At 43.3% G+C, this 18,548-nt stretch overlaps 1 protein-coding gene across 4 annotated transcripts in view; it reads left to right on the top strand.

Annotated features, from left to right (window-relative positions):
* The window catches only part of LOC137645973 (protein bric-a-brac 1-like), a 90,218-nt gene extending 83,447 nt beyond the window's left edge, over positions 1–6,771 (top strand). For all 4 annotated transcript variants that reach the window (XM_068379065.1, XM_068379066.1, XM_068379067.1 and 1 more), the window contains one exon: positions 5,461–6,771. In XM_068379065.1, coding sequence (XP_068235166.1) covers positions 5,461–5,467 — 7 coding nt within the window. In that variant the 3' untranslated portion in view covers positions 5,468–6,771. The remainder of the gene's footprint in view (positions 1–5,460) is intronic.
* The last annotated feature ends 11,777 nt before the right edge of the window (positions 6,772–18,548 follow it).

The following is an 18,548-nucleotide window of genomic DNA, read 5'->3' as shown; positions in this document are numbered from 1 at the left end:
CTGTTAAAATAATTATTTAATTTTATTTTCCCAGTTAACTATGCAGTTCTTCTTCGTTTGACTAAAGAGTACCAACGAAGCAGAGTCTGCTGTCTCTGCCGAACTGTCCTGTTCATGACTGGGGAATCTGCTGTCGCTGCCGTCCCTCAGAGGATGTCGTCATGGGCGTTATCCCTTCTCTTAGAAGTACTCCCGTGACAACATGCCAGCACTTTAGATCATCTTAGAACGCTAAAGGAGGTTCGCCTCCAGGGGTTGGACAACTTCCCTTCCGAGGGAGGTTTCCTCCCCAGGTGTGAGGTTTTCTCCCTTCAGAGGGAGAACTTCTCATACCTTAATAAATTCATCGCCTTCGACTATTGTTATTGCCCTTTGGCCAGACTTTTCTCCCCCCCCCCCTTGCTGAGTTTCTCTTCCTTCAGGGGTGGAGCACAGTCTTGGCAAGTCTCTTCTGCGAAGTGTTCACCTCTCTCGTTCGCGAGAGAGGCCACTCATAGAGACTCCTCTTCGGAGGATCGTTCCTGATGAGGTCAGCTTGCTGATTCTACGGCCCTAAGGGGCATCACCACGAGTGTCTTCAGGTCTCTTCTACGAAGTGTCAACTCTCTCGTTCGCGAGAGAGGACACTCATAGAGACTCCTCTGCAGAGGATCGTTCATGATAGGTCAGCTTGCTGATCCAACGGTCCTACGGGGCGTCCCCACGAGTGTCTTCAGGTCTCTTCTACGAAGGGTCACCTCTCGTTCGCGAGAGAGGCCACTCATAGAGACTCCTCTTCGGAGGATCGTTTCTGATAGATCAGCTTGGTGATTCAACGGCCCCAAGGGGTTCCACCATGTGTGTCTTCAGGTCTCAACCCCCCCCCCCCCCCCCGCAAACCCTAGGATTGGCAGTCCCCCTGCATGTCCGCAGTGGGAGGATGCCTACAAGGTTGCACAGACAGGTGGCAGCAACTCGGGGTCCGATTCCTGGACGATTTCCATAATCAGTCAGCGATATCGCGTCCTGTTCACAACATCTCTACCTCCCCTGAGGACGAATCCGGTGTCATTTAGCTCCCTTGCCATGGGATCAGCAAGGGGGCAGGCCTTTAGGGCACAGATCCAGATTAAAGCAAACTCCGTTCAGCATGGAGACCGCAAACACGGTCATTCTTGCAGTGAAGCCGCAAGACTTCGTGTGTATACTGGATCTGAAGGACAGGTACTTCCAGATCCCAGTCAATCCGTCTTCAAGGAAGTACTTAGGATTCAGCCTAGACCACAAGTACTGTGTTTCGGTCTCTCCACAGCACCACAAGGTTTTACCAGAAGTGTTCACCCTAATAGCATCGTGGGCACACAGGATCGGCATCTGTATCATCCGTTAACTGGATGACTGGCTGATCTTAGCAGACTCGGAGTCATCCCTTCTTCGACTCTGAGACAAACTTCTAGGACTTTGCCAGGATCTGGAGATCATGGTAAATCTCGAAGTCCTCTCTGCTTCTCACTCAAGACTGGTTTACCTAGGCATGATTATAGATAGACACCAATCTCCACAAAGCCTTCCCATCAGACGACAGGATAGAGTGGCTGAGAAGGGTCGCAAGCCCTTTCCTCAGTCGAGAAGAGCTTCCAACCCAATCGTGGTTACGTCTCCTTGGTCACCTTTCATCCTTGGCTTGTCTAGTTCCCAAGGATCGCCTCAGGATGAGATCTCTCCAGTGGCGGCTCAAGTCCCGGTGGAATCAAGGTTGTGATTCCCCGGATGTCATGATCCCTATGGATCCTGCGGAACGGATGGACGTCCAGTGGTGGGTGACAGACGAGAACCTACGAAGAGGAGTGTATCTTCTCGTCCTTCCCCCGGATTTAATGCTGTTTTCGGACACCACAAAGAAAGGGGGGGGGGCACGTTCTGTACCACAGGACCTCAGGCCTGTGGTCAGAATCAGAAAAGTGCCTCCATATAAATCATCTAGAGATGAAGGCTGGTTTGTTGGCCCTTCAGCAGTTCCAACAGTACCTGGCAGGTCACTCTGTGGTGGTAATGAGCGATAACACCACAGTAGTGGCTTACATCAACAAGCAAGGAGGTACCTTTTCGATGCAGCTATTCCATCTTGCAGTAGAGATACTGAGATGGACCGGAGTCCGCTCGATTCTACTATCGGCGCGTTTCATTCCAGACGAGGAATGTGCTCGCCGACAATCTGAGCAGAGCGTCTCAGATAGTGAGTATCGAGTGGTCTTTGTGTCATCTAGTAGCCAACAAAGTCCTGCCTTTGTGGGGTTCCCCGACTGCGGATCTGTTCGCGCCAGCGCTGATCTTCAAGATTCCCCCGTACTTCCCCCCAGTCCTGGATCCCAAAGCACTCTGGCAAGATGCCTCCCAACAACGGGGGGACAACATCAACGTGTATGCCTTTCCCCCGTTCTGTCTGATGAGGAGGGTACTCAACAAGACCAGAATATCGGTCAATTTTTCAATGACCCTCATAGCTCCGCTATGGCATCACGTGGAATGGTTTCCGGACCTTCTGCAATTCCTAACGGAACTTCCGAGAGAATTCCTTCCACGACACGATCTACTCAGTCAACCACATGCCAGCATCTTCCACTAAGACGTAGCTTCGCTACGACTTCGCGCCTGGTGACTATCCAGCATTTCCTCGCTGAGAGAGGAATTTTCGCAACAAGTTACGATAAGGATGTCTAGACATCTGCGAAAATCATCCGTATCTGTCTACCAGGCAAAGTGGAAAGTCTTCGCTGGTTGGTATCTTGGAAGGGGTATCTCTCCACTAGATGCCACTATTCCAGCAATAGCGGAGTTCCTCGTGTATTTGCGGGAAGGCAAGGCGCCTTTCTGTCTCGGCGGTGAAAGGCTATCGCTCGGCCTTAAGGAATGACCTTTACTTCCTCGCTGGAACTTTCCCTACTCATACGAGCTTATGAACTTACCTGCCCTCAGCCGGATGTGAGACCTCCTCCATGGAACGTGGTTCGGGTTCTCAGGTCTTTTAAGAGACCTCGCTATGAACCATTACGGCAAGCTTCAGTTCGCCACCTATCTTGGGAGATGGTGTTCTTACTAGCTTTGGCTTCAGCCAAGCGAGTCGTTGAACTTCATGGTCTCATAAGACATCGCCCATGCAAGGGTATGGAGGGTAGGTAACGTTTAAACTCGTCCCTGGGTTGGGTGCTAGGACTCAAAACCAGGGGGGGCCGGGCGCTTAGTTCGACTCCTTCCGGATTAGAGTCCCCGTTCTGTAACATATGTCCCAGACCTTCTCCTACTGTGCCCAGTAAGGAGTCTGAGGTTATATCTCAGAAGAACGGCTACAGTCCGTCCCAGGTGCAAGCATTGTTAACACTGGGAGGATTAAGAGGAGGGTCACCAAGAACACCATCTCAGCATGGATTCGTAGGGTGATCCATCTGTCCCTGAATCCAGACCCTCCTCCGTCATGTCACCCTAGAACACATGATGTCAGGGGCATAGCTACGTCCCTGGCCTTCAAGAGAAATTTCTCAGGGATGCAGGTCCTTCAAGCTGGGGTGTAGAAGCATCAGACGACCTTCACAGCCCACTACCTGCAAGACGTGACCCACAGGAGGCTCGATACGTTTTCTATCGGCCCTGTGGTGGCTGCACAACAGCTGGTTTAAAACCTCAGGCTCCTTAGTGGATAAGTAGCAGAAGGTTGAGGGCATTGTTACCTGGTCTTAATCTGCATGAATGGAAAGATTTGTCTGTTCCTTATTCTTTTCTTCATCTTCCCCTCTCTTGGGGAAAGCAGCATCCTGGGTTCTCTGCACAGCTGACCTCAAACCACTGCAGGTAAACCATGTTTCCTTGTGCTCCGAGTATTAAGATAATACTGTCACGTCCCTATACCCTGATGAGGTGGTATTGGGAGAGTCCTAGCCTAAGTTTTCTTCTAAGGGACTACAGGTCAACTTCCTAGGACGAGTCACACTTCAGACCTTCACACACAGCTTACGTAGGCCGCAGCCCTTGCGCAGCAAGGTTCTAGCAAGGTCTAGGGACTCCTTATTGTTGAGTGCTGACACACTCAGATACTGAGTCCCCGGGCAAAGCCAAAAGCCAGTACTGGCTGGGACTTACCACCCTTCCTAATGAGTGAGTCACCCATATTAAATAGCGTAGTTTGTATTTCAGTTACGGAACAAATGACAAATTCGCAGGTAATTTGTATTCTTCGTAACTATACGACCCTTAGCTATTTAATCAAACTTGCCCGCCAGCCTTATCCCCTGTGAAGTCCTACCTCTAAGCAAAGTGAACTCAGCACAGGTGTGTGTGAGGGGGGGGGGGTTGCAGGCTACCCTCCCTACCCCCCGCTAACTAGCGGTGGGGTAGTAAACTCTCGTTAAAATTCTAATGGCTCATCATTTCAGCTACGCCGAAAGTAATAACCCATATTAAATAGCTAAGGTTTGTATAGTTAGGAAAAATACAAATTACCTACGAATGTCATGTTATCTAAGTAACTTATCCTTGATGTCATTTTTTTTTATACATTTTTTTATATTGTTTGTGAAAACTGCATAGTGGTTTTGGTTGGGAGTTTTGATACAATACTAAAGGAAGGTCTTATAGCTTTATGGAAAGTGAAGCAAAGAAAATTAATATTTCATAATCAAAACAAACATGGAATATTAATAGTACTTATAAGTTAAGATTTATCAAGTTCGTGTGAGTATAATCTAATTTTGAAATTATAAACTATGTTGGAGAAAGACATAACATACCACCTTTAAAAGTGGTAGTCATCTGCTTCCCTCCTTCCCAGTTATAGTGATGTCAAGAGATTTTTTGGTATGTACAGTTCTACAACAACTCCTGTTGCATGAAGTTCTTATTACAAACAGTACCAGTGGTTAGGCTAATATTCATCCTGTAATAATAACTTTTGGGATGACTAGGCATCGTAAGAGAGGGAGAGAGAGAAATATCTATTTTTCATTTAGAAGTCAGGAAGCCACTATAGATTCGATGATATCAGCACTTTGACTACTAGGTAAATTATTGAAATAATGAATTTTATCATTTAAATTTCTTTTTTCCCAATACAATAAAACTCTGTTTACTTGTGGTGCAATATAAGTATTGTTTCATCTTGGAGGTTCATTATTCACTAGCCAATTGAAATGTAGTCATTCTCCTAGAAGAGTATCTTATCACAAGATTGAACCATTTCCCTCATTGCCACAAACTACTACTCCACTAAGCTTTCTCCTAAGGGAATATTTTCCAGGGTACTTTTTATATCAAGAATATACAGTATATAATATAATATGTAATAAAAATATTCACTGATAAAAACCTTGCCATTTTCGACATTTTGCTACGAAATAAAACGAAACATTCTAAAATATGAACAGTAAAACCAGGACTGCTAATCACACAATTTTACTGAACAATAACAACACAGGAAAATTTGCTTCCCAGGCTCTGAAAGGTTTCCATGCCCGAGAAGCCGTGAAACACTGCTGCAGCTTGTCAGTTGACATACGGTTACATTCAGTACAGCATTTAATCTACTTCTGGCTTAGATGACATTAGGATGATGGAGCATCATGGGCTGACAGACAGGAAATTTCAGTAGCTATACAGAGAGTCACGATAGAAATGCATAGAAATAATAATCTCCACATCAAAATTAGCTGTAAATTAGATATGTTGGATAGCAAACATTTCAACAGAGACGTAAACCTTAAGAAATGGACTAAACAATGATGACCCTGATGGGCTACTCTAGAGCAGGAAAACCAGATCATTACTAAAGTGAATTATCGTGTTTTTATTCGTTTTATCCTTTATGATTACATGAAATATATTTTAATCAATGATTATCATATGCAAGTCAAGTAGCCTCATGCCTAAACTAAGATGTTCAGACCAATAGGCCTAGACCTAGTGTTGAGGCATGATTCTTAATGAGTGCTTGGCAATTGAAACCATACATATTTAATCCTGAGTTTTCATAGTTATAGTTTTTGTATTTTAACTTTTTTCCAATAAAAACATAGAGTCTGACGTTACATGTAAGCCACTATGATAATTTGAAAGATTGCATGTGCCTTTAAATGAACCACTTCATGTAAATTTGCTGCTGTAGTTGCCAGATGTTGCTTTTTATATTGACAATTTGTCCAAAAATAAAAGTACACAATATTCATTTATTGATAGTAGGGTGGCCAGAGGACCAGCCATCCGCAGTGATACTATTACATTGGATCCCTCTCTCTGGTTACGGCTCATTTTTCCATTGCCTACGTATACATTGAATAGTCTGGCCTATTCTTTCCACTTTCTTCTCTGTCCACTTACACCTGACAACACTTAAGATTACCAAACAATTCTTATTCGCTCAAGGGGTTAACTACCGCAGTGTAATTATTCACTGGCTACTTTCCTCATGGTAAAGGTATAAGAGAGACTATAGCTGTGGCAAGTGGCTATTCTAGGAGAGGGACACTCCAAAATCAAACCATCATTCTCTAGTCTTGGGTAGTGCCATAGCCTCTGTGCCATGGTCTTCCACTATCTTGGGGGTAGAGTTCTCTTCCTTTAGGTTACACTTGAGCACACTATTCTATCTTATTTCTCTTCCTCTTGTTATTTTGAAGTTTTTATAGTTTATAGATAATAAGATTTATTTTAATGTTATTATTCTTAAACTTCTCTCATAGTATATCTCCTTATTTCCTTTCCTCACTAATCTATTTTCCTTGTTGGAGATCTTTGGCTTATAGCATCCTGCTTTTCCAACTACGCTTGTAGCATAGCAAGTAATAATAATATCATCACTTGAGAACATGACTGTACCTGAGTCTCTCCAGTACCTGAGTCTCTCCAGTACCTGAGTCTCTCCAGTACCTGAGTCTCTCCAGTACCTGGGGAGGCTGTTTGGCTGATAAATTCACCTGCAGAAGAGTTGCAGCTAATCTACAGTTTTGTCTTAGGCATGCCTTCAAGGGTGTGCTCAATTGGATTAGATGATGACATCACGGTTGCTTGTCCGAGGCCGTTACAGTACATCCATGGATGTGCTGTACAGAAATCCCTTGATTGTGGTCAGGAAGTTCGTATGATTTGCCTTGATTTTAGGGCTGCCTTTGACTGTGTTAATCATGAGTCCCTTATTTTCAAACTTAAACAGTTGGGAATGGATGAGTCTTTTCTTTGCATCATTATTGAATTTCTAAGTAATAGGTAATAGTAATAGTGTTCTTGGCTCATTACTTTTCATACTATATACTCATGACATGTGATCTGGCCTAAGAAAGAAGCTCGTTGCATATGCAGATGATGTTACTTTTTGCATCAATTACATCTCCTGAATGTAGATCTGGGGCTGCTGAATCCCCTATCAGAGATCTAGCTAAAATTAGTGCATGGTGCAAATTATGGGGTATGAAGTTGAATCCTAACAAAAATCAAAGTATGATTGTAAGTAGGTCAAGGACAGTGGCTCCTCAACATCTGGATCTTAACATTAATGTTTTTTTAACTCTATATATGACTTAAAATTTTAGGTGTGATTCTAAAATACAAAATTACTTTTAAGAAACACATTAGGTCTGTGTCTTCTTCAATTGCACAAAAAATTAACTTGAGAAAGTTTTTTTAAGATTTTCAATGATCAATCTATTCTGAAAAGCATTTTAATCCTTTCATTCTACCTGGTTTCGAGTATTGTTCTCCTATCTAGTCTTCAGCTGCTGATTCTCATCTTAATTTGTTGGACAGGAACTTACGGTCTATTAAATTTCTCATTCCTGATCTAATTATTAATCTGGCACCATCATTCAATCAGTTCATTATGCATGTTGCATAAGATTTTTCATAATTCTGACCATCCTTTACATTCAGATCTTCCCGGACAGTACCACCCCGTTTGTGATGCCAGGTATGTAGTTAATTCTAATAGTCAGGCCTTCTCCATCAGGAGGCTCAACACTACGTTGTATTCTAGAAGTTTATTTCAGCTGCGACCAAGTTGCAGAATGATCTTCGTAATCGGGTAGTTGAATCGGTAGAACTTCAAAAGTTCAAACGGACAGCAAATGTTCTGATGTTGAACAGGCTACATGTCTTTTTATAGTTTATATATGAAAGATCTGTTTTAATGTTATTACTGTTCTTGAAATATTTTATTTTAATTGTTTATTACTTTTCATATACTGTAGTTAATTTATTTCCTTATTTCCTTTCCTCACTAGGCTATTTTTCCCTGTTGAAGCTGTTGGGCTTATAGCATCTTGCTTTTCCAACTTGGGTTGTTGCTTAGCTAGTAATAATAATAATATGCTCAGTGAACTTAAGTACCTCTCTGAGTTACAGTATTTTGCATAGGGAATGTCCAAATAGGATTCTGGTCCCAACAAATCCGTGTAGACCCAGATGATTCTCTTGCCAAGGGATAAGATATGCCAATCCAACCTTGTGAATATTTATTGCTTTGGTATTGATCACACTTGGACATAACTGAACAGGGCATGTACTGTAATCGTGAGACCTGACATCATAACTGATCACTAACAATCTAAACCTGTCTGAAGATCTGGACAATGGTTCAACCAAATTTGAATTAGGGGAATGTTTAGGTGAACAACCATGAGCACAATTAAACACACTAAGTAGAAGAGGCACTGGGTACCTTCTGCTCTGGGACTTGACCAAACAAGCCAGTCTCAATGATACCCACAGGTATAATGCAATGGAGAGCTAGCATGTTTGAGCTCTGGATGCTCCCATGAGCATTCCACAGAAGAATGAAAAGAACAGTGAACATTAGGAAGTATGTGACAGTCTTCCTTCCAAGGAAGCAGAGAGATTGGATGTCACAATAACACTCGAGGACCATCTAGTCAGCTCTACCTATGAGAATACATATATGTCTCTCATCAATTTTCATGATTGATTCTTTCATGAGGATTAATGAGATATTGTGTGGAAAGCCTTCTGACTGAACCACCTCTGTTTTCACTGAAGGAAGGAAGAGGAAAAGGGGAGTGGGTAGAGAAAGAAATTATCCTATTTTTTTTCCCTCATTACTTTTCTCTCCAGCTATATTTTAGTACAGGTTCAGGTTTGCAAGATGATTTCCCAGTGTTTTAAGTAATGAGGAACACAAAAGGACTTCCTTGTGGAATATCACAGCTCAAAGGGACTTCCTGTTAGGAACTATCATAGCAACAAGTGTCGATGCCAGATGAACTACTCTCTTTTGGTAGGAAACCTGACTAGGAGAATGTCATGAGTTTTTTCTCATGTCTAGTGAATGGCTTTTCTCCTGGCTTATACTGTCCATAAAATGTTGTAGCATAAGTAAAATGAGTGGTTTGTATGAAAAGAAGAAATATTATTGCAAATTTAGTTTATTCAAGTCTCCAAATCCAGTTAAATAACAAATTTTAATAGTATTATGTTTCCCTACCTATACAAATCTTAGTCCTTTAAAATAGGAGGCAACTTCAGCACAAGGTGAAATGGCAATTGAATCTTTAACAAGATAGTTGATTAATGACGGGTGGTGCAATGTGGAAGCCTCGTCGACCACAAAGAAGTGAGAGTCCATTGGGCGAGCTAAGTCACATTCTCATGAAGGAGGATTTGGCTTTTGAGGGCTGTGCATTCCCTACCCTTACTTGGCCCATAATACTGATGATTGGTGCATGTGAGACCGCTTAACTGCCATAAGGGTAGCTGTCATACTCGCCTCATGTTGTCGCAGGAGAGCGGTTCTCCGAAGGATAAAAAAAGTTTGGCATTCTGTCTCACTTTTGAGTCTATGGAGTTGATGTTGGGTCCAAGCTGGGACCATTCACCTGTATAATACATTGTCGGGCTCACAATCTGCTTGACAAAACCTGAAGGAACCAGTTAAAGGGCACGGCTGAATACTCTCTCATGGAGAGGGAGAGAGGCTTCCTAAGGGCTAGGGCATTCCTTCTTTGTCACGACAGGAATTATAAGGTGGATGCATATACTCACCCTCGCTGGGCGTATGGATACCTTACCAAACCTTGAGGTAGAAGTCAGCAGGTGAGATCTGTGACTCCCTCTTGAAGGACAATAGCACGGACTAGAAATCCCAAGAAGTTTCATACGAAAGGCTTCCTGTGGGACTACTAAAGCTACTGCTTTCTGAGAAGGCGTGTCCAAAGAAGAAAATAGAAGGAAGAGAGATCGAACTAATTACTTTTCCCCTTGTGAACTATTCATCTTTGCTACCACAGTTGATTCACTGGTTCCTATTGATCTGGAAAAGATGTGCTACCTCTATAAATTTCCAGTTGAACATCATTCTCAGAAATTTTTTCCTTTGTTTGGGAATGAGATCAGTCTTAATGATTATCATCAGATCGTAATAAAAGCAAGAAGGAATTTTATTCTCAACCAAAAAAGATGCCAAAGAGGTAATTCCAAGAGGCCTATGGTACTTTCAAGATGACTAAAGGACTGAATAACTACAAGTTCTAGTCCCATGGGTCACCAAAAGCATGAAGTCTTCCTCTTTGTATGCGAAGTATGTAGCAAAATTTTCAATTGAATGAATCCTGTAAAGTACCCCACAACAATTCACAAAGAGGGGATAGGAAAGGACTAGAGAATAGTTGTACAGAAGACTTCCAGCACAAAATTCAAGGATTGCTCCACCTTTCTCTATATGTCCAGAGATCGGACATAGAAGGTAGCACTGGAACAGTTTTGGATGGAAGATGGAGAGGGTATGTGTAATGCAGGGGATCCCCCTTTTGGACTGAGGCTGAGAGGAGCAAGAATAGGTCCAACACCTGGAGGAAGAGACTGCTAATGGCCCTTGCTAGGATTTTGAGAACGCTAGGGCCTTACTCGAACAAGATACCATGGCTGGTGTTGCCCTCAAAAGACCGAGGTATGGTGGATAAATGAGTCCATCCCACGTGCCTCCCCTTTTACTTCTACCCCAATGTCACCTTATGGAAAGGGAGATGAGGAGTCCAGCACCAATCCAATCTGTAGCGCAACTTCCGTCTCTGTGCGAAATATCCAGCAGGTTGTTATAGAAAAGAATAAAATTCCATTCCTACCAAGAACATAACAATGTGGAAAATTGCCCGGTACCAGGAAGATCAACTATGTTGAAAGGCAGTTACCGATCGTCAGTTGGTTGTTGGTTCTATGTAGATCAAGACCATCTCCAGAGGCAAAGTGCACTGTCCATTGCATTAAAACCTGTTGTTACGTCAGCAGGAAAGGCCAGTACATTCTAGATCGGCTAGTTTAGACTTGAGTGAGTACACTACAATATGCCTCTTACATACAAACATTGGTTGGATTTACAGACTTCCGCAAATTCAAAAATGTGCAAAAATAATTATTGCATTCAAAATACAGAACAGTATATAAAAATGTTATATTATGGCCAAATTTCAAAATTGCACAGCTAAGTGGTAGGTTAGTTCGTTGCTCTGAACCCTATCCCGTGTTTGTTGTTATTTGCCTTGATCACATGTCTTGTCTCTTAACAAGTGGTTGTATATTCAAAGCTAAGCAGTTATTCCTTTGTGTAGACATCGTAAACTATTGTCAATAGGGATATTTAATGTGGCTAGAAAAGGCATGCAATAACAATGGAAATGAACGTGGAAAAAACATAGAGCCATTAACTCATTTTATCTTACCACACGAAGTCTGGCTCTGTATGCCTGATTTTTAAATATTTAACTTAGCCGGTGAATATATAATAGCTGCAACTCTGTTGCTCGACAGACAAAAAAACAGTAAAAACTCGCCAGCGATCGCTATACAGGTTGCGGGTGTGCCCACCAGCGCCAACTGTCGGCCAGATACCACTCTCGATGTAAACAAAGACTCAATTTCTTCTCTGTCGACGTGTCGACAAGACGTACTTTTACTCGCTGTAGAACCTGGAGTTTTCTCAACATATTTGGTGAAGTACTTAATTTTGGTTTGAGCTTTCGCAGTGCAGGTGTTTTATCTTCATCTTAAATCTTGAACTCGTTTTTGGATAGATTTAATTTTTGATGACAAAGAGAGTATGGACTTACTTTGTCTTTTAAATGGCCGACCCTTCCCTTAGACGGAAGTGTGTTTAGGCTTTTAGCAATTATCTTATCACGTTATAAATTAATTATAGATTTTCCTGTATATATTTTATATCTCACCGCCTTTATTAGGCCTCTTCGATTAACTTTCCATTTATAATAAACATAAAAATAAATTTTAATGATTTGTTTATATGCGACCTTTCCTGAGAGTAGGCGGTCCTAACTTGGAAACCGAAGTTAAACAACGTTGAGCCCTTTTCAATCGTAATAGCTTTTAAAGAGCTAATGATTTAAAACGTTTTAAATGAATATTTTTATAAATATTTTATGAAAGATTTTCTTTGAATAGTCTTCGTACTGTTTTCAAAGATGAACTAACGTTTAGTTTATTTATGCTATGCAGTTTGCGCTCTTATCGTTACGATAGAGAGAGAGAGTATCACGGTTTCACTTTGCAGAAAGAGTAAATCGATTCTGACGTTTTGTTCATTCTTCTTTCAAAGCTTAAATGTTTTAAATTCTATTTTAAAGGAACTTTTTAATTGGAAAACCTTTCAGTTTTTTTTCCTTTGGTCAAATAACATGTTTTTTTTTTTTTGACGAAACGTAATTGGGCTCTTCTCTTAGGTGCGAAATCAAGAGAGAGAGAGAGAGAGAGATAGAGACGGAGGGAGAGGAGAGAAAACGTTCCGTTCAAGCGGGTAACGTTGTTCTCGAGTTACTCTCGTCCCTAGTCTCTGTACGGGGAGAAAGGATAAAACGTTTTTAGTTTTATTCTCGTCCCCAGGCATGTACGGTGAGAGATTGAAAACGTAGTTTTGAATGAACTAGTGTTTAGTCTCTTCCCCAGCCACTGAATTTTTTATCTTAAAAGATGTTTACTGTGTTTTGCTGGTATTAATGTGCTTGCATTATACGACTGATTTCGCATTTACTACCTTTTGATGAGGGTAGAATTGCGTGCTTCAGGTAGATATCAGTAAAAGTTTCGATTTAAGTGAAATAAGTGCAAACAGAAAATCGTAGTGATAAAGTGATATTGCGCAAAGTGTTACAGTGTTGCGTAACCGAGGGTTCGTCTGTTCGTGCCTGTCGTTCACCTAGTCCGGGACCTCTTGCAAGCTCCCAAGCCCAGGGGAGAAGTAATGTCGTACGACTTATGGGTTCGAGAGGCCTTGATCAGCGAACAGACGTTCCCTCTATGGTATCGGGTGTATCTTACCAAGATCTCCCCTACCATAAGGCGAGAGAGACAATTTTCTCCTCGTCATCCGAAGGCTTTTTGCATAAGAAACCTGAAACAAGGTTTCGAGGCCCTTAAGCGAAAGTCAGTCCTTTCAGGACGGGTCCAGCGTCCTGGTTGTAGCCATTAGGACAGCTCTGACCCTATGCAGTCATCGGAAAACTGCTCGCCGCCTAACAAAAGCGTAACACAGACTCCGAGAGTCTTTTTGTTGGCAAGGTTTTGCGGTCACAGACGTTACCCTCGTCTCTTACCGCAACCATTTCCGTTGATCCTAAATGGGTTGTACGGCAAGACATGCAGAATAAGCTTGCCTCCCTTACGGAAGACTATTCTGCCGATTAGTACGTTGAGCCTAGCCGTTTATCTCATCGAGATCCTGGCTTTCAGCCAACCTAACGTTCCTTTGTGCATCCTGGTGACGTTGTTTAGAACCACACTCGATGCGGTCTCGTGTGGATTTTCAGCCACATTTGGACGTTAGGCCACTTGCTGATGCTCCTGTTGACGTTCAGGACGTTCGCTAACAATCGGAGTTGACTTGTTTTGACGCTGTGCGTCAACCTCCGCATTCTAGAGTTGTTTTGACTGCTCAATCTAGGCGGTCAAAGCAGTCTCGAGTGGACGCTGTGCATCCTCACGCAGGCGGTCAAAGCAGTCTCGAGTGGACGCTGTGCATCCTCACGCACCTGTTGTTGTTGACAGTTCACAGACTGTCAAGCAGTTACATGACGTTGCGTCCTGGTCTCTCTCACCTGTTGTTGTTGACAGTTCACAGACTGTCAAGCAGTTACATGACGTTGCGTCCTGGTCCGCTACTAATGCACAAGTTCGTGTGGACTGCTTGTAAAGCATTGCCACCACGGTAGGTCTCTCCCTTGCTTGAGACTCGGCTATTATCGGACAAGGTTCCTTTAGATGAGGAAGTTGCTGTTCCCCCTCCTACTGATATTCCCTTGAGGACTCTGTCAGACGGAGAGGAGCCTAAAGCTGCTTAGCCCTCTATGGACTTTAATTAAATCATGCTGATTTTTAAGGATCTTTGTCCGGATCTTTTTGTAACTGCTGCTCCTCGTTCGCCTAAACGTCAGAGCTTACACTAGGCCTAGCTACTTCGAAGCCATTGTTTTATAAGCTAGTGCTCTCTCGCTCTCCTAGAGAGCTTTACGTTTGCTAGGCGACTGGTTTATCACCAGGAGGAGTTTGGGGGATACAGCCTTTGCTTTCCCTTCTTTTAAACTGGCTTATAGAGCGAGAGTCTGATATGACACGAGAGAAGTTCTTGGCTTGGGAGTTCCTGCCTCTGCCCAGATAGACTTCTAAAATCTCGTAGACTCTCCCTGGCGCCTGGCCAGGAGACGCTCCAAGATTTTACAGGTCAACTTCACAGCTGTTTTCGAGCCTTGTTTTGCTGTACAATTATGTCATGCATAAACAAGGCTTTCAGGGATGGCTCCAATGATCTGACAGCCACGCTCTCTGCAGAGACAAGTCCCTCAGGGATGGCTCCATGATTTGGCAGCCATGTTCACTGCAGGAGTACGTAAGAGGCAAGTGCGCTCAATGTGTTCATTGTCAAGACAAACTTCGCGATGAAGTCTACCAGGCTGTCTTGACAGCATTTATGGAAGGCGACTGGATGGTCTCTCTCGACCTTCAGGAGGCATACTTCCACATTCCTATACACCCGGATTCCCAACCGTTTCTGAGGTTTGTTTACAGGAATGTGGGGTACCAGTTTCGAGCTATCGGAGATCAGAGCCTCCCTGTACTTGGACGACTGGCTTCTCAGAGCCTCTTCCAGTCATCGCTGTCTGAAGGATCTCAATTGGACTCTAGATCTGGCCAAGGAATTGGGACTCCTAGTCAATTTGGAAAAGTCACAGCTGGTCCCATCCCAAACTATTCTGTATTTAGGGATGGAGATTCACAGTCAAGTTTTTCGGGCTTTTCCGTCGGCCCCCAGAATAGATCAAGCCCTGCTCTCCATCCAGAAGATGCTGAAGAAAGAACGCTGCTCAGTCAGGCTGTGGATGAGTCTGGTAGGGACGCTGTCATCCCTGGAGCAATTTGTATCATTAGGAAGACTACACCTCCGTCCTCTTCAATTCCATCTGGCTTTTCACTGGAAAAAGGACAAGACGCTAGAGGCGGTCTCGATCCCGATTTCCGAAAAGATAAAGTCTTGTCTGACTTGGTGGAAGAACAATATCAGCCTAAGAGAGGGTCTTCCCCTGGCAGTTCAGATACCCAACCACGTTCTCTTCTCGGACGCATCGGACTTGGGCTGGGGCGCGACGCTGGACGGTCGGGAATGCTCAGGTCTGTGGAACTCGAGTCAGAGGAGCATGCATATCAACTGCAAGGAGCTTTTGGCGGTTCATCTGGCCTTGAGAAGCTTCGAGTATCTCCTTCGAGGCAAAGTGGTGGAAGTAAACTCGGACAACACCACGGCCTTGGCGTACATCTCCAAACAGGGAGGTACCCACTCACTGACGTTGTACGAGATCGCAAGGGACCTGCTCATCTGGTCAAAAGATCGAGGCATCTCCCTAGTAACGAGGTTCATCCAGGGCAACTTGAACGTCCTAACAGATTGTCTCAGTCGGAAAGGTCAAGTAATTCCAACCGAATGGACCCTCCACAAGGATGTGTGCAAGAGACTTTGGGCGACTTGGGGTCAACCCACCATAGATCTCTTTGCAACCTCGCTGACCAAGAGGCTTCCAATCTATTGCTCTCCAGTCCCGGACCCAGCAGCAATACATATAGATGCCTTCCTCCTAGGTTGGTCACATCTGGATCTTTACGCATTCCCACCATTCAAGATTGTCAACAAGGTACTGCAGAAGTTCGCCTCTCACGAAGGGACAAGGTTGACGTTAGTTGCTCCCCTCTGGCCCGCGAGAGAATGGTTCACCGAGGTACTTCGATGGTTAGTAGACGTTCCCAGAAGTCTTCCTCTAAGAGTAGACCTTCTACGTCAGCCACACGTAAAGAAGGTACACCAAAGCCTCCACGCTCTTCGTCTGACTGCCTTCAGACTATCGAAAGACTCTCGAGAGCTAGAGGCTTTTCGAAGGAGGCAGCCAGTGCGATTGCTAGAGCAAGGAGAGCGTCTACCATTAGAGTCTACCAATCGAAGTGGGAAGTCTTCCGAGACTGGTGCAAGTCAGTTTCTGTATCCTCGACCAGTACCTCTGTAGCCCAAATAGCTGATTTTCTCTTATACCTGAGAAAAGGACGATCCCTTTCAGCTCCCACTATCAAGGGCTATAGAAGCATGTTGGCATCGGTCTTCCGGCATAGAGGCTTAGATCTTTCCAACAATAAAGATCTGCAAGACCTCCTTAAGTCTTTCGAGACCACTAAGGAGCGTCGTTTGGCTACTCCTGGGTGGAATTTAGACGTGGTCCTAAGATTCCTCTTGTCAGACAGGTTTGAGCCTTTACAGTCAGCCTCCCTAAAAGATCTCACTCTTAAGACTCTTTTCCTGGTATGCTTAGCCTCGGCTAAAAGAGTCAGTGAGATTCATGCCTTCAGCAAGAATATCGGATTTTCGTCAGAAAAAGCTACTTGTTCTCTGCAACTTGGTTTTCTAGCCAAAAATGAGCTACCTTCTCGTCCTTGGCCTAAATCTTTCGATATTCCCAGCTTATCGGAGATCGTAGGCAATGAACTAGAAAGAGTCTTATGCCCTGTTAGACCTCTTAAGTTCTACTTAGCTCGTACTAAACCTTTACGAGGCCAATCTGAAGCGTTATGGTGTTCGGTTAAGAAACCATCCTTGCCTATGTCAAAGAATGCTTTGTCATGTTTTATCAGATTGTTAATACGAGAAGCTCATTCACACTTGAGTGAGGAAGACCGATCTTTGCTTAAGGTTAAGACGCACGAGGTTAGAGCTGTAGCAACTTCCGTGGCCTTTAAGCAAAATAGATCTCTGCAAAGTATCATGAACGCAACCTATTGGAGAAGCAAGTCAGTGTTCGCGTCATTTTACTTAAAAGATGTCCAGTCTCTTTACGAGAACTGCTACACACTGGGACCATTCGTAGCAGCGAGTGCAGTAGTGGGTGAGGGCTCAACCACTACAATTCCCCAATTCCATATCCTTTTAATCTGTCTCTTGAAATGTTTTAATGTTTTTATGGGTTGTCCGGAAGGCTAAGAAGCCTTTCGCATCCTGGTTGATTTGGCGGGTGGTCAAAGTCATTTCTTGAGAGCGCCCAGATTAGGGGTTTGATGAGGTCCTGTTGTATGGGTTGCAGCCCTTGATACTTCAGCTCCTGGGGGTCTGTCAGCATCCTAAGAGGATCGCTGGGCTCCGTAAGGAAGACGTACTTACAAGGCAGAGTAATCGTCTAAGTCGACTTCCTTACCAGGTACCTATTTATTTTGGTTTTGTTATATTGATAACTGCCAAAATGAAATAAAAAACTCTTAGCTTATACGATGTAAACATATTTAACTCTGGTCTCTACCCACCTCCTTGGGTGTGAATCAGCTATTATATATTCACCGGCTAAGTTAAATATTTAAAAATTATATTTTAATTATAAAATAAATTTTTGAATATACTTACCCGGTGAATATATAAATTAAACGACCCTCCCTTCCTCCCCAGTAGAGACGCAGTGGGATGAGAAGAAATTGAGTCTTTGTTTACATCGAGAGTGGTATCTGGCCGACAGTTGGCGCTGGTGGGCACACCCGCAACCTGTATAGCGATCGCTGGCGAGTTTTTACTGTTTTTTTGTCTGTCGAGCAACAGAGTTGCTGCTATTATATATTCACCGGGTAAGTATATTCAAAAATTTATTTTATAATTAAAATATCATATTTTTATCTTACAAGATAAGATTACTTACTAAAAGTTTTTCTCTTTAATTACGATCAACGTTTTTCTTTTAACTCTCTTCTAGCTGATTTTGAAATGATTATGTAATAAACATTTTTTTCTTTATTCTTTTTCATAACATATTATACTCAGTTCAACGAGAAATGGGCTATAAGGTAGGGCAACTGATTTTACTGGGATTCCCCTACATTTTCCACATCTTATCTTTGTTTCCAACCCTCCTCCACCTTCTTACCCTCTTGTCTTTTTTTCTGTATAAAATAGTGCATTTCCAAAATTATTTCTGAAATTCTAATGAGTGTGAGTGGGGTGTGTGTGTGTGGGGGGGGGGGGTCAGGATTGGAAAGTGGGCTGGTCATCTGCGATGTGACAA

Source organism: Palaemon carinicauda, chromosome 8 (genome assembly GCF_036898095.1).
Source record: "Palaemon carinicauda isolate YSFRI2023 chromosome 8, ASM3689809v2, whole genome shotgun sequence".
NCBI lineage: Eukaryota > Metazoa > Arthropoda > Malacostraca > Decapoda > Palaemonidae > Palaemon > Palaemon carinicauda.
The sequence above is the reverse complement of the archived record's forward strand: the minus strand, read 5'-3'. Positions and strand labels throughout refer to the sequence as shown.